Source organism: Eubalaena glacialis, chromosome 4 (genome assembly GCF_028564815.1).
Source record: "Eubalaena glacialis isolate mEubGla1 chromosome 4, mEubGla1.1.hap2.+ XY, whole genome shotgun sequence".
NCBI classification, from domain to species: Eukaryota; Metazoa; Chordata; class Mammalia; order Artiodactyla; family Balaenidae; genus Eubalaena; species Eubalaena glacialis.
In genome coordinates this window covers 45,560,017-45,581,161 of record NC_083719.1, presented here as the reverse complement: position 1 = coordinate 45,581,161, position 21,145 = coordinate 45,560,017, and the positions used below count along the sequence as shown (strand labels likewise).

The window sequence follows — 21,145 nt, the reverse complement described above, 5'->3', positions numbered from 1 at the left end:
AACAGAGTTATAGATACACAGAACAAACACATGGTTGCCAGACCCAGGGGTGGGGAGAGTTTGGGGGGGCGACAGAGGAAAGAAATAGGTAAGGGAGATTAAGAGGTACAAACTTTCCAGTTGCAAAGTAAATGAATCACAGGTATGAAATGTACAGGGTGAGGAATATAGTCAATAACTATGTAGTAACTTTGTATGATGAAAGATTGTGACTCTAGACTTATCGTGGTGATCATTTTGAAACATATGGAAACACAGAATCAATATGTTGTATAACAGGAACTAACATAGTGTTGAAGGTTATTTATACTTCAAAAATAAACAAAAAACTCACAGAAAAAGTGATCAGATGTATGGTTACCAGAGGTAGGGGGTGAGGGGAAGGGGAATTGGATGAAGGCAATCAAAAGGTACAAACTTCCAGTTATAACATAAAAAGTACTAGGGATGTAATGTACCACTGCTATATGTTATATATGAAAGTTTTAACAAGAATAATCCTGAGTTCTTACCACAAGGAAAATTTTTTTTCTATTTCTTTAATTTTGTATCTGTATGAGATGATGAATGCTCACTAAACTTACTGCAATAATCATTTCATGATATATGTAAGTCAAATCATTATGATGTACACATTAACTTACACAATGCTGTATGTCAATTATATCTCAGTAAAGCTAGAAGAAAAAGAAAAAAAAAAAGGTCTTAAATGAACAAAAAACTCAGAAGTACATGTGTAGAGGATAAGCAACCTGCAAGGATTCACATAGAAAGGTGTTCTTCAAAACATGAGAAAGGAAATAGCCACGCAAGTCCAGGAAGCACAGAGAGTCCCAAGCAGGATAAACCCAAGAAGAAACACGCTTAGACACACAGTAATCAATTTGACAAAAATTAAGACAAAGAAAAATTATTGAAAGCAACAAGGGAAAAATGACAAATAACATACAAGGGAACTCCCATAAGGTTAACAGCTGATTTCTCAGCAGAAACTCTACAAGCCAGAAGGGAGTGGCATGATATACTTAAAGTGATGAAAGGGAAGAAGCTACAACCAAGATTACTCTACCCCGCAAGGATCTCATTCAGATTCGACAGAGAAATCAAAAGCTTTACAGACAAGCAAAAGCTAAGAGAATTCAGCACCACCAAACCAGCTCTTCAACAAATGTCAAATGAAGTTCTCTAAGTGGGAAACACAAGAGAAGAAAAGGACTTACAAAAACAAACCCATAACAAATAAGAAAATGGTAGTAGGAACATACATATCAGTGATTACTTTAAATGTAAATGGATTAAATGCTTCAACCAAAAGACACAGGCTTGCTGAATGGATACAAAAACAAGACCCATATATATGCTGCCTACAAGAGACCCACTTCAGACCTGGGACACAGACAGACTGAAAGTGAGGGGATGGAAAAAGATATTCCATGCAAATGGAAATCAAAAGAAAGCTGGAGTAGCAATACTCATATCAGATAAAACAGAGTTTAAAATAAAGAATGTTACAAGAGACAAGGAAGGGCACTACATAATGATCAAGGGATCAATCCAAGAAGAAGATACAACAATTATAAATATATATGCACCCAACATAGGAGCACCTCAATAAATAAGGCAACTGCTAACCGCTATAAAATAGGAAATCGACAGTAACACAATAATAGTGGGGGACTTTAACACCTCACTTACACCAATGGACAGATCATCCAAACAGAAAATTAATAAGGAAACAGAAGCTTTAAATGACACAATAGAACAGATAGATTTAATTGGTATTTATAGAGCATTCCATCCAAAAACAGCAGATTACACTTTCTTCTCAAGTGCGCACGGAACATTCTCCAGGATAGATCACATCTTGGGTCACAAATCAAGCCTCAGTAAATTTAAGAAAATTGAAATCATATCAAGCATCTTTTCTGACCACAACGCTATGAGATTAGAAATGAATTACAGGGAAAAAACCACAAAAAACACAAACACATGGAGGCTAAACAATACGTTACTAAATAACCAAGAGATCACTGAAGAAATCAAAGAGGAAATCAAAAAATACCTAGAGACAAATGACAATGAAAACACAACGATCCAAAACCTACGGGATGCAGCAAAAGCAGTTCTAAGAGGGACGTTTTTAGCAACACAAGCCTACCTCAAGAAACAAGAAAAATCTCAAATAAACAAACTAAATTTACACCTAAAGGAACTAGAGAAAGAAGAACAAACAAAACCCAAAGTTAGCAGAAGGAAAGAAATCATAAAGATCAGAGCAGAAATAAATGAAAGAGAAACAAAAAAAACAATAGCAAAGATCAATAAAACTAAAAGCTGGTTCTTTGAGAAGATAAACAAAATTGATAAACCATTAGCCAGACTCATCAAGAAAAAGAGGGAGAGGACTCAAATCAATAAAATTAGAAATGAAAAAGGAGAAGTTACAACAGACACCACAGAAATATAAAGCATCCTAAGAGACTACTACAAGCAACTCTATGCCAATAAAATGGACAACCTGGATGAAATGGACAAATTCCTAGAAAGGTATAACCTTCCAAGACTGAACCAGGAAGAAACAGAAAATATGAACAGACCAATCACAAGTAATGAAATTGAAACTGTGATTAAAAATCTTCCAACAAACAAAAGTTCAGGACCAGATGGCTTCACAGGTGAATTCTATCAAACATTTAGAGAAGAGCTAACACCCATCCTTCTCAAACTTTTCCAAAAAATTGCAGAGGAAGGAACACTCCCAAACTCATTCTATGAGGCCACCATCACCCTGATACCAAAACCAGACAAAGATACTACAAAAAAAGAAAATTACAGACCAATATCACTGATGAATATAGATGCAAAAATCCTCAACAAAATACTAGCAAACAGAATCCAACAGCACGTTAAAAGGATCATACACCATGATCAAGTGGAATGTATCACAGGGATGCAAGGATTCTTCAATATACGCAAATCAATCAATGTGATATACCATATTAATAAATTAAAGAAGAAAAAACCATATGATCATCTCAATAGATGCAGAAAAAGCTTTTGACAAAATTCAACACCCATTTATGATAAAAACTCTCCAGAAAGTGGGCATAGAGGGAACCTACCTCAACATAATAAAGGCCATATATGACAGACCCACAGCAAACATCATTCTCAATGGTGAAAAACTGAAAGCATTTCCTCTAAGACCAGGAACAAGACAAGGTTGCCCACTCTCACCACTATTATTCAACATAGTTTTGGAAGTCCTAGCCATGGCAATCAGAGAAGAAAAAGAAATAAAAGGAATACAAATTGGAAAAGAAGAAGTAAAACTGTCACTGTTTGCAGATGACATGATACTATACATAGAGAATCCTAAAAATGCCACCAGAAAACTACTAGAGCTAATCAATGAATTTGGTAAAGTTGCAGGATACAAAATTAATGCACAGAAATCTCTTGCATTCCTATACACTAACGATGAAAAATCTGAAAGAGAAATCAAGGAAACACTCCCATTTACCATTGCAACAAAAAGAATAAAATACCTAGGAATAAACCTACCTAGGGAGACAAAAGACCTGTATGCAGAAAACTATAAGACAGTGATGAAAGAAATGAAAGATGATGCAAACAGATGGAGAGATATACCATGTTCTTGGATTGGAAGAATCAATACTGTGAAAATGACTATACTACCCAAAGCAATCTACAGATTCAATGCAATCCCTATCAAATTACCAATGGCATTTTTTACGGAACTAGAACAAAAAATCTTAAAATTTGTATGGATACACAAAGGACCCCAAATAGCCAAAGTAGTCTTGAGGAAAAAAAACGGGGCTGGAGGAATCAGGCTCCTGGACTTCTGACTATAGTACAAAGCTACAGTAATCAAGACAGTATGGGGCTTCCCTGGTGGTGCAGTGGTTGAGAATCTGCCTGCCAATGCAGGGGACACGGGTTTGAGCCCTGGTCTGGGAAGATCCCGCATGCCATGGAGCAACTAGGCCCGTGAGCCACAACTATTGAGCCTGTGCGTCTGGAGCCTGTGCTCTGCAACAAGAGAGGCCACCACAGTGAAAGGGCCGCGCACCGTGATGAAGAGTGGCCCCCGCTTGCCGCAACTAGAGAAAAGCCCTTGCACAGAAACGAAGACCCAACACAGACAAAAATAAATTAAAAAAAAAAAAAAAAAAGACAGTATGGTACTGGCACAAAAACAGAAATATAGATCAATGGAACAGGATAGAAAGCCCAGAGATAAACCCACGCACCTATAGTCAACTAATCTATGACAAAGGAGGCAAGGATATACAATGGAAAAAAGACAGCCTCTTCAATAAGTGGTGCTGGGAAAACTGGACAGCTACATATAAAAGACTGAAATTAGAACACTCCCTAACACCACACACAAAAATAAACTCAAAATGGATTAGAGACCTAAATGTAAGAGTCAACACTCTAAAACTCTTAGAGGAAAACATAGGAAGAACATTCTTTGACATAAATCACAGCAAGATTTTTTTTTTTTTTTTTTTAATTATTAGCACCTTTAATTATTATTTATTTATTTATTTGGCTGTGTTGGGTCTTCGTTTCCTTGCGAGGGCTTCCTCTAGCTGCGGCAAGCGGGGGCCACTCTTCATCGCGGTGCGCAGGCCTCTCACTATCGTGGCCTCTCTTGTTGCGGAGCACAGGCTCCAGACGCGCAGGCTCAGTAGTTGTGGCTCACGGGCCCAGTTGCTCCGCGGCATGTGGGATCTTCCCAGACCAGGGCTCGAACCCGTGTCCCCTGCATTGGCAGGCAGATTCTCAACCACTGCGCCACCAGGGAAGCCCACAGCAAGATTTTTTTTGATCCACCTCCTAGAGTAATGGAAATAAAAACAAAAATAAACAACAGGGACCTAATGAAACTTAAAAGCTTTTGCACAGCAAAGGAAACTACAAACAAGACGAAAAGACAACCCTCAGGATGGGAGAAACTATTTGCAAATGAATCAACAGAGAAAGGATTAATCTCCAAAATATATAATCAGCTCACTATTAAAAAAACAACCCAATCCAAAAATGGGCAGAAGACCTAAATAGACATTTCTCCAAAGAAGACATACAGATGGTCAAGAAGCACATGAAAAGCTGCTCAACATCACTAATTATTAGAGAAATGCAAACCAAAACTACAATGAGGTATTACCTCACAGCAGTTAGAACGGGCATCATCAGAAAATCTACAAACAACAAATGCTGGAGAGGGTGTGGAGAAAAGGGAACCCTCTTGCACTGTTGGTGGGAATATAAATTAATACAGCCACTATGGAGAACAGTATGGAGGTTCCTTAAAGAACTAAAAATAGAATTACCATATGACCCAGCAATCCCACTACTGGGCATATACCCAGAGAAAACCATAATTCAAAAAGACACATGCACCTCAATGTTCACTGCAGCTCTATTTACAATAGCCAGGACATGGAAGCAACCTAAGTGTCCATCGACAGATGAATGGATAAAAAAGATGTGGCACATATATACAATGGAATATTACTCAGCCATAAAAAGAAACAAAATTGAGTTATTTGTAGAGACGTGGATGGATCTAGAGACTGTCATACAGAGTGAAGTAAGTTAGAAAGAGTAAAACAAATATCCTATATTAACACATATATGTGGAACCTAGAAAAGTGGTACAGATGAATGGGTTTGCAGGGCAGAAATAGAGACACAGATGTAGAGAACAAATGTATGGACACCAAGTGGGGAAAGTGGCCGGGGCCAGGGTGGTGGTGGGATGAATTGGGGGATTGGGATTGACATGTATACACTAATAGGTATATAATGGATAACTAATAAGAACCTGCTGTATAAAAAATAAATAAAATAAAATTGAAAAAGTAATTTTTGTTTAAGATGTCAATGAGACAAAAGGTTTTTACTTCCAAGAATGAGGAAAAGCTAAAACACCTTTACCTTGTTTTTGTTTGTGTTATATTCACTTAATAATTTGTTTTTATTTATAAAAATTTAGATAATTTGACTTTAGAAAAGAAGTGTACCCTTTAAGATAGATTCAAAAGTGAGATTACTTTTTATGCTGATGCTACACAAGGCAATGGAATGGTGGGTATGACTTAAAGGAATAGCCGCATTTTAAACAACCTTAAAAACTTTATAGCATTGATTGGCATTATCATTTTGTACCAGTAGAGGGAGATCTGTGTCCATTGCAATAAATTAGTAGTTTCAGTCTGTGCAACAGTGAATGAAGGGAAAGGGGAGTTGCTCTCAAACACTGTTATTATCATGTCCAGGAAACAGGTGGATGGGTAGCTAGGTAGGCAGACAGGTAGACAGACAGATGAATGAATAAAAGTTTGGTCAACTATTTTGATAAATGTATAATATAAACCTTTATCAAAGATTACTGGCAGGATTTACCACAGAGTTTTATTCACTTACAAAATGCCAGTAGGTCAAAATGAACATAACATAAAAGGTATTTAACATATTTAATATTTATTTATTTATTTTTTAACGTTAAGGCAGCTACTTTATTTTGAACAAGAAAGTGGCATAATCAAGTGAGGGCCCCCCTAACTCGCCAGCTCATCCCCCACGGCACCCCCCCCCCCACCCAGCTTCCCCCCATGTTCTGGGAGAAAAGCTTCTTCTCTCTGCCCAGTCCTGTCATCCACTGTCACTCCTCCGCACAAGGCAGGCATGGCCTCGCTGGGTACCTGCTTAACATCCAAGAATCAGGTCCAGATGGGGCAGCTAAGTGGCTGCGTTTGGGGAGTTGAAACTCACTTGGTCACAGCTGAAGGCACGAGCTGATACAGGGCCACTGACCACTGGTCCTGAATTAGAGAAAATGAACGGATTTGCCCAGATTTCCACAGGTGCTTCCATGCACCAACCGGTTCTACAGCTACTTCCATTAAAACGTATTCTGATCAAACAATCTTTCAGAGGAAAGCTCACCTAGACTCAAGCCTACAACACAAAAGCAAGGAGAATAGGACAGATGTTCTGCTGTTATCATGTCCTGGACCTCCGGGTGTGCGAGGCCCCAGGGCACCGCTAGGCCATCTGTGCCAGAAACTCAATACTGCCCACGGGCCTCGAAGTGGTCAGCCGGGCAGCTGCACGCCGTCCACACTGGGTCTCCCACAAGCAGCTGCATGGCCTTCACGTAGTTCTTCTCATCCAGCGTGAAGCGGTGGTATATCCTGGCGGGGAGAGTGATCATGTCTCCTTTCTCCATGAAGATCCGGATCCACCTGTCCTCTTTATCCCTCATGTCGAAGTACCCACTGCCGTCCAGGATGTACCGAATCTCGTCATCCAGGTATAAATGCTCCTCGTAAAACATCTTCGTCTTTTCTTCATAATTTGGTAGTTTGTCTTTGCATGTGGTTATTATGTCCATCCAGGAGTAGTTTCTCTCTTTTCAGATCTTTTCTAATTCTGGATCATTGTCATCTTTGTCAGCATCCAGCGTCCAGTAAAGGACACCGAGCCCGTGCAGCTGCTCCAGGAGGACCGGGCGCACGGGCTCTGCACGGTGGGGCCGCCGCGGGTCACCGGCGGACTCGTCCATGTACCAGGACTGCACCACGGCTGGGCCGGGGGCACGGCTGCCTGACCCTGGACCTGCACGGGCCGCCACGCCTAATATTTAAATTTAAATCTTAAAATTAACCTTTTCTTTTATATTCATTAAGTTGCTTTTCAAAGAGTTAGACCTTAAATTTAAATAGCCAATCAATTAGATATATTGTGACAAATATAAAACGAGGTTTGGTCTCTTTTCATCATCCTTAGATGCTCAGGATATTTCAGTGGAGACGTACCATGGCCAGCCTAGCCCCTGTAGCCTCCTGGCAATGCATACATATATCGAAATGTTCTTCCCATTGTTTCACTTCCCTCACGTCATGCTGGTTAGAAGTATGTTTTTTTTTTTAACCTGGATTTAGGGTACTCATAATTGGACTAACCATATTCCTTGGCTCATGACATAGTTATCATTGGTCTCCCCAGGTATACACGTCTTGTTTGAGTTTTCCCATAATCCAATCCAAAAACCGATCATGGGCAATAACTTATATGGACCTGCATGTTCTTTCCCTCTCTTACATCCCTTGCCTCATACAAGGTAATCATTGCTCTAAATGTTCTGTTTAACATTTCCACATTTTTAAAAATAGAATTTTAAATCAATACATATATATGTATAAACAAAATATGTAGATTTAGCTCTTGAATTTTATAAAAAGAGTAATCTTTAACTTGCCCTTTTAAAAACCAAACACTAAGATTTATTCATACTGATATGGAAATGTGTAATTCATTGATTTTCACATAATATCCCATTATGTGTATGTACCACTGTATATTTATCCATTCTCCTATCTTATGGGCATTTGGTTTGTGTGGTTTTTCTTTTTCTTTCTTTTTTTGCAATTACTAAAAGTACTGCCATGACTATACTTGTATATGTCTCCTGGTACATATGTGCAAGGATTTCTCTTGCTGGGTTGTAGGATGTAAGAATGATCAATTCACTCTCTTAGCAAAACTGTACACGCAAATTGTTGACCTCTTTTCCAACACTTGATGTGTTTAGGCTTCCTAACTTTTACCTATTGAATGAGTTTAACTGGTCTTGATATATATTTCCCTAATTATTAATAACTGTGAGAAACTCATCTTATTTATTGGCTATAAGTAGTTCCTTTTCTATGAAATGCTTGTTTATATCTTTTACTTATTTTTATGTTGGGTCATTTTTCTTACCAATATATATGTAGGAGCCCTATATATTTCTTTGTTAGTTATATGCATGCAAATCTCTCTACCAAATTATAGCCTTTTTACTTTAAAGTCTCTTTTTTTTTTGGCTGCGCCGCACGTAATGGGGGATCTTAGTTCCTCCACCGGGGATTGAACCTGTGCCCCTGCAGAGGAAGTGTGGAGCCCTAACCACCGGACTGCCAGGGGATTCCCCAACTTTAAGGTGTCTTTTGATGAATCAAATTTCTTAATTTTAATTTAGCCAAATTTATCAATCTCTTGTTATACAGTTAATGGATTTTGCATGTTGAAAATCTTTGCCTTTATTGAACAGGCTATCCTTTCCCCATAATATATTTTTGGACATATATAAAGGATAGTCTCTTCAATAAATGGTGCTGGGAAAACTGGACAGCCACATGCAAAGGAATGAAACTGGACCATTATCTTTATGCCATACACAAAAATCAACACAAAATAGATTAAAGATCTGAAACCATAAAACTCCCAGAAGAAAACATGGGGATAAGCTCCTTGACATTAGTCTTGGCTATGATATTTTGGATTTGACGACAAAATTAAAGGGAATAAAAGCAAAAATAAACAAGTGGAACTACATCAAACAAAGAAAGCTTCTGCACAACAAAGGAAATCATCAACAAAATGAAAAGGCAACCTATATAATGACAGAAAATGTTTTCAAATCATATGTCTAATAAGGGGTTAATATGCAAAATAAATAAATAACTCATACAACTCAATTGTAAAGAGATAAGCAATCCAATTAAAAATGGGTAGAAGACATATGATCCAGCAATACCATTCCCGGGCATATATCCAGAGAAAACTCTAATTTGAAAAGATACATGCACCCCAGTGTTCACAGCAGCACTATTTACAATAGCCAAGACATAGAAGCAACCAAAATGTCCATCGACAGATGATGGATAAAGAAGATGTGGTATGTATATACGATGGAATCCTACTCAGCCATAAAAAAGAATGAAATAATGCCATTTGCAGTAACATGGATGGACCTAGAGATTTTCATAGTAAGTGAAGTAAGTCAGACAAAGACAAATATCATATGACATCACTTATATGTGGAATCTAAAATATGATGCAAATGAACTTATGTACAAAACAGAAACACACTCACAGACATAGGAAACAAATTTATGGTTACCAAAGGGGAAAGGGGGGGAGGAATAAATTACGAGTTTGGGATTAGCAGATACAAACTACTATTGACATATAAAATAGGTAAACAACAAGGTTCCACCATATAGCACAGGGAATTATATATATTCAATATCCTCTAATAAACCATAATGGAAAATAATATGAAAAAGAATATATTATATATATGTATATATATAACTGAATCACTTTGCTGTACACCAGAAACTAACACAACATTGTAAATCAACTATGCTTCAATAAAAAAATAAAAATGGGCAGAACACTTGAATATTTTCCAAAGAAGACATACAACTGGCCAACAGGTAAATGAAAAGATGCTCAACATCAGTAATCATCAAGGAAAGGCAAATCCAAACTACAATGAGATATGATCTCACACCTCTTTAGAATGGCTATTATTAAAGAGACAAGAAATAACAAGTGTTGGTGAGGATGTGGAGAAAAGAGAACCCTTATGCACTGTTGGTGGGAATATAAATTAGTGCAACCACTATGGAAAACAGAATGGAGATTCCTCAAAAAATTAAAAATAGAATTACCATATAATCCAGCAATCCCACTTCTGGGTATATAATCAAAGGAAAGGAAATCATAATCTTGAAGAGATATCGCTATTCCCATGTTCACTGCAGCATTGTTAATGACAGCCAAGGTATGGAAACAAAGTGTCCATCAACAGATGAATGGATAAAAAAAACATTTGATACACACACACACATAATGGAATATGATTTAGCCATAAAACAGAAGGAAGTCCTGCCATTTGCAATAACATGGATGGACCCTGAGGTATTTATGTTAAGTGAAATAAGAGAGAAAGACAATGTATATTCTCATTTTTATGTGAAATCTAAAAAAAATTGAACTCATAGATACAGAGAACAGATCCGTGGTTAATAGAAGTCAGGGAAGGTAGGCAAAATGGGTAAAGGGGGTCAAAAGGTACAGACTTCCTATTATAAGATAAGTAAGTCCCTGGGATGTAATGTAAAGCATGGTGACTCCAGCTAATGAAACTGTATTGCATATTTGAATGTTGTTGAGAGAGTAGATCTTAAAATTTATTATCACACAAGGAAAAAATATTGTAACTGTATGTGGTGATGTAAATTGTGTTAGCCATTTCACTATATATATATATATACACACACACACACATATATATACACATACATATATCAAATCATAATGCTGTACACCTAAAACTAATGCAGTATTATACGTCAACTAGATCTCAATAAAAAAAATCTTTCCCTACCCTATGCTCTGAAAGTTGGTTACTTATATTTCCTACTGATGTTTTGTTTTGTTCTTACTCTTTAAGTCCTTACTCCATCTGAAGTAGATTTTTTGTACATGGTGTGTGTTATGGGCTAAAAATTGTTTCCCTTCAAAATTCATAACGAAACTCTAGTCCCCAGTACCTCAGAATATGACTGTATTTAGAGATAGGGCCTTAAAAAGGTGATTAAGGTTAAATGAGGTCATTTGGGTGGGCCCTAATCCAATCTAACTGCTGTCCTTGTAACAGGAAATTTGGACATACAAGGGGACACCAGGGATGCTCTCTCACAGAGGAATGATCACGTGAGGACACGATGAGAAGGCAGCCATCTGCAAGTCAAAGAGAGAGGCCTCAGGAGGAACCAAGCCTGTCCATACCTTGATCCTGGACTTGTAGCCTCCAGAACTGTGAGAAAGTAAATTTCTGTTGTTTAAGCCACCCAGTCTGTGGTATTCTGTTAGGGTAGCCCTAGAAAACTAATACAGTGTAAGATACGGATTTCATTTTTTTTTTAATATGGAAAAATCAATTTTCTACTTCCATTTACTGAATAGTTTCCTTTCCTCAATGATCCATCATGTTTCCTCTGCCATATACCAAAGTTCCATATATAAGTGGATCTATTTCTAGGCTCTTTATTCCATTGGTCAGTCTATCCCTGTGAGAGGACCAAATTTTCTTAATTGCTCTAGCTTAATTATAAGTTGTGATAACTGGTAAAGAAAGACCTTCCCCCTTCTAATTCTTCTTTAAGTTAGTTTGCTATTTTTGATCACTCACACTTTCAAAGTTTGCAATCAGCTTGTCAAGTTTCACTAAAAGTCATATTGGGATTCCACTTGTAATTACATTATATCTACAGAACTACAGAGAAATATTTTGTAATTAAAGATTTATCTCTATTGGAAAGTACATTTATTTTCTTTTTTGTTCTACTAACAACAATTTTAGTTCTGTCCACATGATGGCACCACAAACCAAAAAATCAGATTTTCATAGTTGGACAGAAGGCCCCATAACACATATACATGTTAATATTTTATTAAATGCTCAAATGTTTTGGAGGATAGACCTGAATTTCACATGGCATGTTCAACAGTCCATCAAATGCTTAAGTACATTTGGTAAAGAGATATACTATAGTATATAATAATCAAAGAATGGAAATAATAATGAAAAATATCATGACTATTCTTCATAGTCCTTTTATCATAGAAAGCCATAAACAGATATAGATTAAAAAGTTCATTATCAACCGAGAAAATAAAGACAAGGTGTAAAATTAGCTCTGGAAATTTAGGTAGTATTTTCTAAACCAGTAAGCCTACTACAGGCTAGTAAATAAGTTTGCATAAATCTGGGGAGCAAAGGTCACCCCTAGGTTTATCTTTAAAGAGGAGGATTGTGTAATTCTTCATATCCACCACCAGGCCCGCCCCTTATTCCAGCCCTGATACTCATGGGGTAAATTCTACTTTCACTTTATGAGAAACATGCCTTGGCTTGCCCTGAACTGCTTACAGAATCAAAAAGGAAGAGTCACAGAAGACTTTCCCTTTCTACTCTGTAATGCCAATGAAACTCCTTTCTACATTATGTGGGAAATACTTGAGACAGAATCTTCGAAACCATGCACATTTAATTAACTGATACCATGCATACCCTGATGGTATCTGGACTGGAGCCAACCCTTTTCTAGGTACCTTCCAGGGGGGTTATTAATCTGGTATTCTATATAGCACTGGAAATTAGTATCAAAAAACTGTTTAACACATCTTAACTTGGATTTAAAAATCTGTCTATTGCTAATTAACATAACTTGGATGTTCTACTAAATATATATATAGAGAATAGTTAACTTAAATTCGTTAAACCCCAGATTCCTCATCTGTAAAATGGGAATAACAATATTTCCTACTTAGAATGGATGTAGAATTAAATAAGGCTTTTCAAAATACTAAGTACGGTACCCTGCACATAAATGCACTACTGTCATTAGAACAAGAAACAATGGTGGTCCCAGGTTAGCAAGTCTGAATCGTAAAATCTGGAAATAGGAAACTAAGCCATGTTTTAGCTCACTTGGCTATGCTCCTCCCTCATGCTACCAATCCCCTCCACTTGGAAGGCCTAGGATTGACTCTCCCAGCACCAGAGCAGCCACGTGGCTTAATGAGCCATTTAAACGACGCATTCCGCATAACCCCTTCGGAATAAGAAGTGATAGATGATTTCGACTGTAAAACCATAGTTAGCACCAGGTGCACTTTTAAACCACTTACTGTCAAAGAAAGCCCACATAGTCATTAACCGCTGCCCACTCGGACTAACTGCGCTTCTGGAACATTCCACGAGATGGCGCCTTTGCTCCCAGTCTTCGGACATCCTGAACGCGAAGCCTTCCCAAGGCGCTGGCCTCCCTCTCCAAGGTTAAGGGCCTGACCTCCGACAAAGGCTTGCTCTAAGGTGATGGGCAGAGGCCACACGGGCCTAAGTGGGACTTGGCCATGGTCAGCCGGCCGGCCCCAGCCGAAGTCCGCTTCATTCAGAAGCGGCGGGGAGCTCGGAACACCCTGTTCCGCGGACCCTTGTCTTTCAGGGGCACGGCCTCCTCGCAGGGCCCCTCTAGACAGGAGCTAACGGGGTAAAACTGCAGGGACGGCGGCAGCCCAGAAGGTCTCCAGGTGGCCACCGGGAAACCTCACGTGCCTGTGCAGTGGCTCCGGCCACACTCACACCTTGACACCGGAGGCGTCAGGTTGTAGGGCGGTGAGGAAGGGCTGTGCAGGGGAGGGAACCTGCGAGGACCGCAGCACCCGGCGGGGCTCTGATCACTGCACCGCCGGCCGCGGGGCGGGTGGGGGCGGAGCCAGGCGTCCGCCCTCGGGTTTCTACTTCAAACCCAGAAGCTCGGAATATTCTAAGAATGGGACGGCGGTCACGGGAACGGCCGGACGCCTGTGTTCGCCTCCCCGTCGGGGTGAGCGCTCCCCGCGGCCGGCACGCGGCTCGCAAGCTGGAAGCCAGCGGCCCATCGCAACCTCCCGCTCGGTCCCGGGCGCTCTGGAAGCCGGTGGGCGGGGCGTCGCCCGTGACGTCTCATCCCGTTTCGATTCTCCGCCCCCTTCTCCGGCCATATATAAGACTTCTCCGGGCGTTTGCACTCGCACAAGTGAACGAAGGCGTCGGGCGTGGGAGGTCGGCGGCTGTGGCGGGGGCTCAAGGGTAGAGGCCGGCTCGGTCGCGTGTCTGTGCTTCGGAGGTGGCAGCGGGCAGTGCAGGGCGGCGAGGGGACCATGGAGCTCTTGCGGACTATCACCTACCAGCCGGCCGCCGGCACCAAGATGTGCGAGCAGGCGCTGGGCAAGGCTTGCGGCGGGGACTCGAAGAAGAAGCGGCCGCAGCCGCCCCCCGAGGAGCCGCAGCCGCCGCAGCCCCAGGTGCAGGTGCAGCCGGCCGCCCCGCACCACCATCACCACCACTCGCACTCGGGGGCCGAGATCTCGAGGATTATCGTCGACCCCACGACGGGGAAGCGCTACTGCCGAGGCAAAGTGCTGGGAAAGGTGACGAGCGGCGGGCGCCCTGCTGCCAGGCGGGAGGGAGGTCTGCCCGGGCATCTCCCGGGCTGGGCCGGACGCCGAGTCCCCGCGCCCACCGCTTCTCGGCGTCTCGGGAGTCCGATCCCGGCGCGACGTGGGCTGCTCACCTGTCCTCCTCTGGCTTTTGTACGCTGGCAGCGCCGGGATCGACTTCACATCCTTAGCCGCGGCTCAGTCTGCGTCCCGCCGCCCAAAGACATTGATCTTGAGGCCAGAAGCGAGGGCTTTCTATACCGGACCTAGCTCTCTCGAGCTGCCCGCCAGAGGATTTTCTTGACAAGTCTCTTCAGACCCTATGTCTCATCTCCCCAACCCCAAGCCCCCCCCCCCCCCCCCTCCGGAAAGCTCCTCTCTGTAAAGGGAGAAGGGGCACAGTTTTAACTTACTGTTTTCAGGAATGCTTTTCCCTTCGTGAAAGAGCTTTTAAAAAGTAGCCCGCATCCCTCTGTCCGCCCTTCCTCTCCCATATTTTTGCTTTTCTTTCTCATTTACTTACTTAAAAAAAAAAAAAAAAAATCTGCCGTCCATGTCCCTGCCATACTCAATTCCGCCTCGGCTTTGTTTCCTTTCAGGGTGGCTTTGCAAAATGTTACGAGATGACAGATTTGACAAACAACAAAGTCTACGCTGCAAAAATTATTCCTCACAGCAGAGTAGCCAAACCTCATCAAAGGGAAAAGGTGTGTATGACTGTTGAGTAAAGTATTTTCTTTGTGTGCAAGATGGCCCTTCCCTGTTAGGAAAATGTCTTCTGCATGTGTAAGACTGGCTTTTCAGAGGTGAGGGAGGCGAATAAGACTGATCTTGCTTTTTCTTTTAGATTGACAAAGAAATAGAGCTTCACAGAATTCTCCATCACAAGCATGTAGTGCAGTTTTACCACTACTTTGAGGACAAAGAAAACATTTACATCCTTTTGGAATATTGCAGTAGAAGGGTAAGTGTTCACTCCTATTTGAATGCATTTACTTCCCGCAAACTGACACAGCATTCAAACTGCACTTTATCTGGGAATTTCATTGTGGAGGTAATCATTACACTGCAGCATTAACTTTCATCACTCATCCTGCACAAGGAAGCCATTGATTTTGGTAACTTTGTTTGACAGATTCTCTTTTTTCCTTCTCCTCTTCCCAGTCCATGGCTCATATCTTGAAAGCAAGGAAGGTGTTGACAGAGCCAGAAGTCCGATACTACCTCAGGCAGATTGTGTCTGGACTAAAGTACCTTCATGAACAAGAAATCTTGCACAGAGATCTCAAACTAGGTAAGGCTTTCACTCCAAATGCTGACTTTTGTGTCAGAGAGGTGTGCTCTCTCTCTCTCTTTTTTTACATATTAATGTTCTTAGTTGGGATCTAACCAGTGCTATCTTGCTTATGAATGATGGCTTTCACTTTAAGCAACTGGCTGCCTGCCTCTTGAGTGGATGTGTGTGTACTTGGTTAGAACAGCTTTTCAAGGGAATTCAGATCTTTTTTTTTTAATCATCTAGGAAACTTTTTTATTAATGAAGCCATGGAACTAAAAGTTGGGGACTTTGGTTTGGCAGCCAGGCTGGAACCCTTGGAACACAGAAGGAGGTAAGAGTCAGAAGGATACATCCTGCTAGGGTTTTGTGGAGATCGAATATGCCCTTTTTATTTTCCAGTTAATGTTTCAAAGGCCAGTTGACACTAAAATCTACAAACCGCTACAGTGTTAATTGAAGGAAACACTTATCCAGTGCCACTATGGACCAGGCAGAGTACCTCATGCCTATAAGTTGATTATGAAACAAATCTGTCTTACATTTGCCTGAAATATATAATTATGTCCTGCTGTACCTGGTCTCAGTTGGCTTAAAACACTTTGTCATGTGGCTGAAAAAAATTGTACACACATTAAAAAAAAATTACCAAGTCACTTGGTCAAATGTCAGTTGTTCACATGCCAGAAATCAAAAGTCAAATGTTTCCAAATAGAAATTCAACATAGTGCTTTCAAGGTTTTATCCAGAGAACTAAGTTTAAACAGTAGAATAGTTCCTAATGAGATCTTCATATTTTGTTTTCCTAGAACGATATGTGGTACCCCAAATTATCTTTCTCCTGAAGTCCTCAACAAACAAGGACACGGCTGTGAATCAGACATTTGGGCCTTAGGCTGTGTAATGTAAGTAAATGCACCAAAATAATCAAAAAGCAAATTTGGATGTAGATTTTTAACACTCGAAAAGAGTTGCTTTTTGACCGTTCCTAAAGAAGTGTTTCCTTGCATACAGGTATACAATGTTACTAGGAAGACCCCCATTTGAAACTACAAACCTGAAAGAAACTTACAGGTGCATAAGAGAAGCAAGGTATACAATGCCCTCTTCATTGCTGGCTCCTGCTAAGCACTTAATAGCCAGCATGTTGTCCAAAAATCCAGAAGATCGTCCCAGTTTGGATGACATCATTCGACATGATTTTTTTTTGCAGGTTGGTGCATTTTTTTTTTTTTTTTTTTGAGTCTTTTTATTACATGCTCTTGATCCTAATTTCCCAGCAGGTTACTGAAGATCTTGTCTTTTACTTCATAGGGCTTCACTCCAGACAGACTCTCTTCTAGCTGTTGTCATACAGTTCCAGATTTCCACTTGTCAAGCCCAGCTAAGAATTTCTTTAAGAAAGCAGCTGCTGCTCTTTTTGGTGGCAAAAAAGACAAAGCAAGATATATTGACACACATAGTAAGTTATAAGACTTCTTTTGTTCTTCTGTGTCCAATATTATATATAAAGTTGATAAGTTAGTTAAAAGAGGCTTTTATATTAACATAATTTGGCCTGTGTGTTTGTACACTATTTGACTTTTTGTAGCATAATAAATCCCCACTGCAAATTGTGGTTGATAGCTTTTTGTTTTGTATGCATTAAAGTGTGCTTCTTGCATAATTGCAGCTGATGGCAAAGATAAAAGTAAAAGCTGATGATTTTGCCTTGGATGCTCTTAAGTTGGTTATTAATGCAAAAGGAGGAAATGTGGCTAGCTCTGTTTCTACCTTGTTTGGATAGAATAATGCTCATAATTCTTTTCCTTGATTTACAGACAAAGTGGCTAAAGAAGATGAAGAAATTTACAAGCTTAGGCATGATTTGAAAAAGACTTCGATAACTCAGCAACCCAGCAAACATAGGACAGATGAGGTATGCTAAAGAAGAGCAAAATAGTTATAAACACTTTATATCATTTCCATTCTTTGTTAATTATCACTTGGATCACATATTTACTTGAAGTTTTCTTTCCAACCCTTTAAAAGGGAAGATTTTATCTCTTAGTTTAACAATGCATGCAATTGAGTTACCGAAATATCTTTTACCTGGCTTGTGTCCATTGCTTTTTGATAAGCTTTCTTACTAATTGCCACAATCTCATCTTAAACTAGAATTCTCAACCCCAAATGAATTTTAAATGCTTGACGATTGCCTGGCTCTTCTCTCTTCTAGGAACTCCAGGCACCTACCACTACAGTTGCCAGATCTGGAACACCCGCAGTGGAAAACAAGCAGCAGATTGGAGATGCTATTCGGATGATAGTCAGAGGAACTCTTGGCAGCTGCAGCAGTAGCAGTGAATGTAAGTTGTTGTCAATTGCATTTTAAATAATGACGCTCTGAATGCCAGTGCTCAATACTAAGTAACTGAAGTCAGTTTGGTTTTTGGCCTGATTTAACATAGAAGAAGCAAAATTAGAGGATTGGAACAATTTTGAGTCCTCCATCCTTAGATTTAGTGAAGGGAGACTTAGCACCTACCATAGCCTGAGGTTTTGTTGTTAATTATTTTCTGAATTTCTCTGACTTTTCAGGCCTCGAGGACAGTACCATGGGAAGTGTCGCAGACACAGTGGCAAGAGTCCTTCGAGGATGTCTAGAAAACATGCCAGAAGCTGACTGCATCCCCAAAGAGCAGCTGAGCACTTCCTTTCAGTGGGTCACCAAATGGGTCGACTACTCTAATAAATATGGCTTTGGGTACCAGCTCTCAGACCACACTGTAGGCGTCCTCTTCAACAACGGTGCTCACATGAGCCTCCTTCCAGATAAAAAGTAAGCGTGTTCAATTAAGGAAGCCCTGTCAGTTCTTTAGTTTTGCCCTAAGGAAATCTGAAAATAGTGACTAACTGCTTCCATTTTTCCTTCTTTTCTCCGTATTGTTCCTGGTCTTTAGGACAGTTCACTATTATGCAGAGCTTGGCCAGTGCTCTGTTTTCCCAGCAACAGACGCCCCTGAACAATTCATTAGTCAAGTGACGGTGCTGAAATACTTTTCTCATTACATGGAGGAAAACCTCATGGACGTAAGTGCTGTGGCTTTCAAGCAGTGATGTTTGCAGTGCGGTCCACAGAGCAGTAGCATCTGTGTAGCCTCAACGCTTTAAGGCATGCAGCCTCTCATGTCCCACCCTCAATCTACTGGATCAGAATCTCTGGGTGGTGGGACCAGGAATCTCCAGGCCATTCTGGCACTTGCTTAAGTTTGATAGGCATTTGCTTAGAAGAACTGAGTGCACACACTGCAAAGTTTTTGTAGGCACTAAGTCTCCCAATCTCTCCCAGGGTGGAGATCTGCCTAGTGTTACTGATGTTCGAAGACCTCGGCTCTACCTCCTTCAGTGGCTAAAATCTGATAAGGCCTTAATGATGCTCTTCAATGATGGCACCTTTCAGGTAAATGAACCCTTGAGGAAAGCACATGTTTAGGTCCTAAAAAAATGCTTTTTACCTAGCCAATTTAACCACTGACAAAACTCTTCACATCTCGAATACTTAGAGAGATCTAATATCTATGTCTACTTTTTAAAGGTGAATTTCTACCATGATCATACAAAAATAATCATCTGTAGCCAAAATGAAGAATACCTTCTCACCTACATCAATGAGGACAGGATATCTACCACGTTTAGACTGACAACTCTGCTGATGTCTGGCTGTTCATTAGAATTAAAAAATCGAATGGAATATGCTCTGAACATGCTCCTACAGAGATGCAACTAAGAGACTTTTTGAATGGATCCTATGGGGCTCCTCTCTTCCACTGTGAGATCTACAGGGAAGCCAGTAGAATGATCTACAGCACGTTGAAGAAGGTGGACAGGTGGTGGTACGAAAACAATTCCCCCGTGGCCTGCTGGACCTGGTGGGACCAGACCAGGCTGAGGCACACAGTTCTGGACCTTGGACAAGCTGAGAGTGAACCTGAATGCAGTTTTCCTTGACGTACCTGTTTCAAAAGGTTTTTCAGACAATTTCGCAGAAAGGTGCATTGACTTAACTTCTCTCTGTGGAGAGCACTTCAGACAGAGGACTTGGAACTGTGAATATACTTCCTGAAGGGGAGGGAGAAGGGAGGACGCTCCCATGTTGTTTAAAGGCTGTAATTGGAGCAGCTTTTGGCTGCTTAACTGTGAACTATGGCCATATATAAATTTTTTTTTTTTTTTTGAAGACACTTGTGGCTGGAAAAGTGCATTCCTTGTTAATAAACTTTTTATTTATTACAGCCCAAAGAGCAGTATTTATTATCAGTTTTTTTTTATGTTGACCATTTTAAACTGATTGTTGGCAATAAAGAGTATGAAAAAGCAGAACCAGTGATCTCCTGTCTTTGGTATGGCACCAGCACTGCATCACAGCATTCTTTGATCATGGATTCTTGGCACTCTTTGGCAGGACACTGAGTGTAGAAGCAGGCTAGAAAGTTAAGCGTTTTAACCTTGCTAATAATAATTTCTAGGAAGTCAGTCTTTAATACCTGAAGTGAAGTCATATGCTCTCTGGTAGATCTAGCTTGAGAAGAGAAGAGTATAACAAAAATACCACTCTTTTCACAACCAGAATATAGGCCTCCTACTGAATCCGAAACCAATTTCTCTCTGGAGTATTCCCCCAAAACTCGTTTAGCTTGGAGCTAAAAGCTAGAGTAATCCTGTGTAAACAGATCTCTGTTATTAAGTGTCAATAGGTACCGGAAGTTTATCTTAATGTGGGCAGAACTCTGTACTTTATAATACTTGCACCACCTAAATGTATAACTCAGCTTAAACCTACCTAAACACTCCCATTGCCACCAGTAGTGAGAAGTACTTTGTAAATAAGTCATTTTCCTTCTGGTGCATGGAGGATGAGGAATGGTAAGGGTACCAAGCTTTGGTTTTAAGCCCATCTTTTAAACTATCAAATTATCCAAGGGGTAAATCTGAGACAGTTTTCTCTTTCAGTGGGATCTCTCCTTT

General features: G+C 40.4%; 1 protein-coding gene and 1 pseudogene across 1 annotated transcript; one reads left to right on the top strand and one right to left on the bottom strand.

Annotated features, from left to right (window-relative positions):
- Positions 1-7,083: 7,083 nt before the first annotated feature.
- On the bottom strand, positions 7,084-13,672 carry LOC133089507 (acireductone dioxygenase-like; annotated as a pseudogene).
- Positions 13,673-14,463: 791 nt separating this feature from the next.
- On the top strand, positions 14,464-20,412 carry PLK2 (polo like kinase 2). Its single transcript, XM_061189272.1, has 14 exons — positions 14,464-14,853; positions 15,462-15,569; positions 15,710-15,826; positions 16,027-16,156; positions 16,385-16,472; positions 16,948-17,043; positions 17,153-17,351; positions 17,453-17,600; positions 17,959-18,056; positions 18,357-18,486; positions 18,719-18,959; positions 19,081-19,210; positions 19,470-19,580; positions 19,716-20,412. The coding sequence occupies exons 1-14, from the start codon at positions 14,584-14,586 to the stop codon at positions 19,905-19,907; spliced, it is 2,058 nt and encodes a 685-aa protein (XP_061045255.1). The 5' UTR covers positions 14,464-14,583; the 3' UTR covers positions 19,908-20,412.
- Positions 20,413-21,145: the final 733 nt, after the last annotated feature.